General features: G+C 48.6%; 1 protein-coding gene across 1 annotated transcript; it reads right to left on the bottom strand.

The window, feature by feature from the left end:
- Positions 1-351: 351 nt before the first annotated feature.
- Positions 352-2,849, bottom strand: LOC124689361 (putative F-box protein At3g49980). The gene is made up of 2 exons (XM_047222905.1): positions 1,715-2,849; positions 352-444 (listed from the first exon to the last, which is right to left on the bottom strand). Exons 1-2 carry the CDS (start codon positions 2,847-2,849, stop codon positions 392-394), a joined length of 1,188 nt encoding a protein of 395 aa, XP_047078861.1. The 3' UTR covers positions 352-391.
- Positions 2,850-5,037: the final 2,188 nt, after the last annotated feature.

The following is a 5,037-nucleotide window of genomic DNA, read 5'->3' as shown; positions in this document are numbered from 1 at the left end:
GGTTGTAATTCGTCGGCCATGGGAGGGAGAGAAGAACCCACACCACCAGAAGGATCTTGAGAAGTACCAAGTATGATGTAACCAAAAATCTAGGAAGATGGATGAAAGGGGGCGCAAACAGAACAGCACATCTAATAGAGAGGGAGTAGATTAGTACTTTGAAGAGAAGGGGGGAGCAGCATTATAGGAGGTGGCTTGGTGGGCATGGAAAAAAGCAAAGGGGTTGTAGAGAATCTTGTCTTCCTCTCTTACACTTTGGTACTTGAGAATTGGTAGTACAGAAAAGCAATACAATTTCTAAGGGCAGTTCAGATACCTCAATATACATGGAGAAGATAAGCATACCTGCTCAACCGGTAGATCAAATAGCATATTCAACCAGACAATCATCTTACGCATTGAGCAAAAGCTCAGCCCCGTCATGTCCACCACCAGCGCTTGTTGCTATAAGCATAAGAATTAAGAAGTCAAACAAACAATGTGTCATGTGGTAGGGTATATGGCCGCATCAACAAGGATAAGGGGCTCCAAACCGTACACACACACCACAATAACATTCCAACAAGAAGACAAATAGAAACCAGCAGGCATCAACTAGGTTTTTACATAAACTCACAGCTATAATTTGTGAAAAACAACTCAGTTCTGACACAACAATAGTAATAGATAAACAAACATTTCACACCTACTGTCAAATCTATTAAATATTACAAAACAACGCATTTAGTACCATAATAATGAAAAATGTGCATGCTAATACTATTACATGGTCAGAATGGAGATGTTATCTGGAGCTATTCTACACTCTTTCCACACCGTATTGGGAAAAAAATACTCATTACAAACAAAACATAGCAACATAAGTGATCATGATTTAAATATTTAAATAAATTTAGCCTAAAAAGAAGAAAGTGATCAGATATTAATTTTCCGCGTTATAAATATACTTGTCAGAAGCAGGATACTCCTACAAGTGGTGAATGAAACTTAAATCATTTAATCCAAAACCAAGTGGTTAATATGGATCTAAAACCATTAGAAATATCAGCAGAGATGACAACACTGAATGAAAGAATTATAACTAGGCCTAATTAAGCTTCCAAATGTACCAATTGAGCTAAATATTTTTAGTTGGTTCAAGCCAGTTTTTCATGCAGTCAACTTCCAACTGTTGTGCCTCTCATACAGTCAGATAAAATGGGACTGCAGATATACACAAACACTCCCATTAGACAATTCTTCAATCTAACAATAGGCATGCAACAATCGAATTAGCGCGGTTACTCGATCTAATTTTTTTGCCAATCTTGCTAATCATTGATTATTTTCTTGAACACAGGGTACTGATTGTTTTCTTGTATGGATAAGCCTCCACACATGCACCAAAACCGAACACTGCAGAACGTCATCACTATATGCTGAAGAGGTCTATCCACCACACATAAAGTAAATTAGATAGCAATAGCAGTTTTTTTTCTAGATCATATCATTACACTAAGAGCCACCATACAGTCATCAGAACCGAACACTGCAGAACATAATCGGCTCATCGCTATACGCTTCAGAGGTCATGAAGCAGCAAAAGAAACAAATGTTATGACACTACTTAAAATTGTTAGCACAATAACACAAAATGTGTTACAATCATTTCAGGAGCGAGTTATCAAAATGTAACTTGGTTTTGCTATATCAGCAAAGTAAAGCATGTTATTACCTGCAGTGTAGACGCTTTCAAATGGATGATAGTGGGTAAAGTGGTTGGTTTTGAAAAGCTTCTTGAACTTGAGTGAATCAAGGTTGATCATGTGGACGCCGATCACTGTCCATAGAAAGACCACATTATTCTCCTCAGCAAACCCCAGTACCACTAGCATCCCTTGCTCCTCTGGTTTCAGCGAAAGTAGCTTGTCCAGTTCAATAGTTTTTGCAAGCCCCCACGAAGCAACACCATCACCATCAGTCTCCCTCTTCCATAGTTGGGCGGTAGAGTTTGAATCTGACACTAAGAGTAAACCCAGCCCACCGCCCTCGGCCCGCATGATCTTCAAGCTTTTGTCCTCGCCAGACGTATCCATTGGCACCTCTATCACAGCTAGGCTCTGCTTCACCAAATCAAATTCCAGAATTGCAGATGTCCCAGCAAGCTGCCAGTAAAGGGAATCTCCAGCCATCACGGCGTCATCCGTGTAAACCATTGGGGGAATCCCATCATCATCATCGTCTGGAACCGGTGTTGAGATGATATTTCCCCATAGGCCTGTCTCTGACGAGTAAACGCAGGCGAGCGCTTGTTGTTTGTCGTCTGCCACTGCCAAGACCACCTGGAAGTGCTTGCCCTCTCCGGCAGGGCGCCGCACCGCCCCGTTGACCAGGCCGTGGGTTTTCTCTGTAGCAAACGCGGCGGGAACGGCAATGTGGTGCTTGTCGCCAGTGATGGGATCCCACACCAGGACCTGGCGTGGCTTCGAAAGGAAGATGAGGAAGAGACCATGGCGACATCCAAGGGACATGGAGCGCTCGAAGTCGTCGTCGTGCTCCAGAGAGAAGCGCCCGGGAGGGACGCGGTTGGGGGCCTCCAGAGTAGGCAGGAAGGACAGACCGGCATACCTGTCGAAGAAACCGAGGAGGGGCGGGTTGCGCCGGTGGCGGAGGCGGAAGCGGCGGAAGAAGCCGGGGTCGGAGATGAGGCTGCGCCAGCGCTTGCAGACGGCGGATGCGCGGGGGAGGGAGGAGGGATCCGGCGGGAGGCGGAGGAGGATCTCGCCGAGGAGGTCTTCATCGTCCAGCGCATGGGCCTGGTCCAGCGGCGTCACCGCCGGCGAGCGGGCGTGGCGGCGGTGGCTGCTCATCTAGCCCTAAGCTCGCTCGTGTAGGGAGTGAAGTGGAGTGAACCTGAAGGGAAAAATGACGCCGCTGCCCCTACTCCTGCCTCTGCCTGTGAGAGATAAACATAGCAGCCCACGATCTGTTTCTTGTTTTTGGGCCTGCTGATAATCCTCCGGAGGCTCAAAACCTTCCAGCCTCCGGCTTCTCTCACGTGTCTGTTTTAGCCAAAATCATTACTTTACTTCGTCGCAACAAAAAAATCCCCCGCTTTTGGTTCATTAAAGCAAAAACGGTTCGTCTGAAAATAGAAAAAAATAAGACCAGGTGACACAGTGCTCATCCGAGACCAAAATCATGACTTTGCTTCGTCGCAGCAAAAAATACCCCGCTTTTGCTTCATTGAAGCAAAAAACGGTTCGACCAAAATAGAAAGAGGGTTGCGACTCGTTCACACTTTGCTTCACCGCAGCAAAAAAACCTTCCGCTTTTGCTTCATTGAAGCAAAAAACTATTCGACTGAAAATAAATAAAAAAGACTCGCCGGAGACTCTCGGAGCAACATACTTCACCGGAGACCTCGCCAGAGATTTCGTATCAAAAACTTTGTGCTATTGATGCTAAACCGACCTCGCTGGAGACATGGCCGGAGACATTGAAGCAATAATTTTATACTAAAGTAGCAAAAACACATAACATTTGTAGCAAAAAAGTTATACTACAGTAGCATCCTCCACTACTCGCCAGAGACATTGTTGGAGACATTGTAGCGCAACATTTATACTAAAGTAGCAAAACCATAGAATATGTGTAGCAAATGATTTATACTATTGTAACATCGTCAACTACTCGTTGGGGCAATGCCGACGACATCCCAGCTCCGGCTAGCATCAACATCACTCGCTTCTTGCGCCATCGTTGAGGGTTTGCAGCACAATCGTTGAGCCTTTGGAGCAATGCTGCTGACAGATTGCAACTCCGTACCACAACATTTGCATCTCCGTTGACCCACAACATTTGCATCTCCTCCCGACATCGTTTGCAGCAAAGTTCGTATGCGTGTGCATGGGGGAAAGAGGAGGCACGGCCGGGAGCGGCCGTCGAGCGGCGCGGCAGCTACGGGACAGCATGAGACTTAAGGGATCGAGGGGGAACCGCAATGTGGGTCAGTAGCGCCATGATGGTCAACATGGCTGCAAGATAAGCACTGTCGCTCTTCCTTTGCAGCTCCATTGTCACCTATTTCTCGCGGCACAACAACACTTCTTTATAGCTCCGCCACCAACCGCACGTAGCAGGGCAACCAAAACATTTGCAGCTTCGCTGTTGATAGCATGCAGCAAGGCAGTCCAACATTTGCAGCTCCGCCCTTGCCCAACACTCTGCAATGGTGCCCCCAGCTTGCAGCATCGACGTTGAACCTTTGTAGCTTCGACGCATGCCTCTTGAAGCTTCGGTAATGGGTAGTTGTAGCACCGACAATGTTGGCGGACGAGATCCCGTGAGCAGCACGCCCCTCGCTAGGTGTTGGTGGTGGAGGAGCTCCGGAGACCTCGTTGGGCACACTGGCGCCACCGATGGTAGAGCAGGTGAAACAGTGCACTGGCGTCGTGGACCTCCGTGTCCGTGTGGTCCAAGTGTGGAGATCGGTGGTGGCCTCCTCGAGGTACAGGTCGGCGCAGTGGAGGTCAGCGGCGGGGTGGAGGTCTGGCGGAGGCCGGCAAAGTGGAGGTGGAGCGCGGGCTTCCGGCGAGGTGGAAGCGGAGGTCGCCGCGCTAAGATGCCCCGGCGCGCGGCGGTAGACATCGAGGTAGAGGTGGAGGCGCGATGGCGGACGTCGAGGTGGAGGTTGAGGTTGGTGCTACCGGCGAGGTGGAAGAGGAGGTCGGGCGGCGGAGCTGCGTGGGGTACAACAACGGCGCTGCCTGGGGCCGCTCTCAGTACTTTCCTCAGGCCGGGATCCTGTTCTGCGTCCACGAAGAGAAAAGGCAGGAGAAGATAAGAACGTGGCCCACTAATGCTGGACACGCGTCAAGCTTTGGGTGAACCGATCGGTCGGATCGGACGAGTCACAACCCGGAGATTGCGATCAGCGCAGCCTCCGGAGGATACGAAGCATTTTCCTTTTACTTTTGCGAGGCAAAGTTCTGCGATCATAGTATTTTTGCACTAGCGCTACCCGTACACACAACCATTCGCACCGATATACTTAGT

The sequence above is a fragment of the Lolium rigidum genome, chromosome 2, assembly GCF_022539505.1.
Source record: "Lolium rigidum isolate FL_2022 chromosome 2, APGP_CSIRO_Lrig_0.1, whole genome shotgun sequence".
NCBI classification, from domain to species: Eukaryota; Viridiplantae; Streptophyta; class Magnoliopsida; order Poales; family Poaceae; genus Lolium; species Lolium rigidum.
The sequence above is the reverse complement of the archived record's forward strand: the minus strand, read 5'-3'. Positions and strand labels throughout refer to the sequence as shown.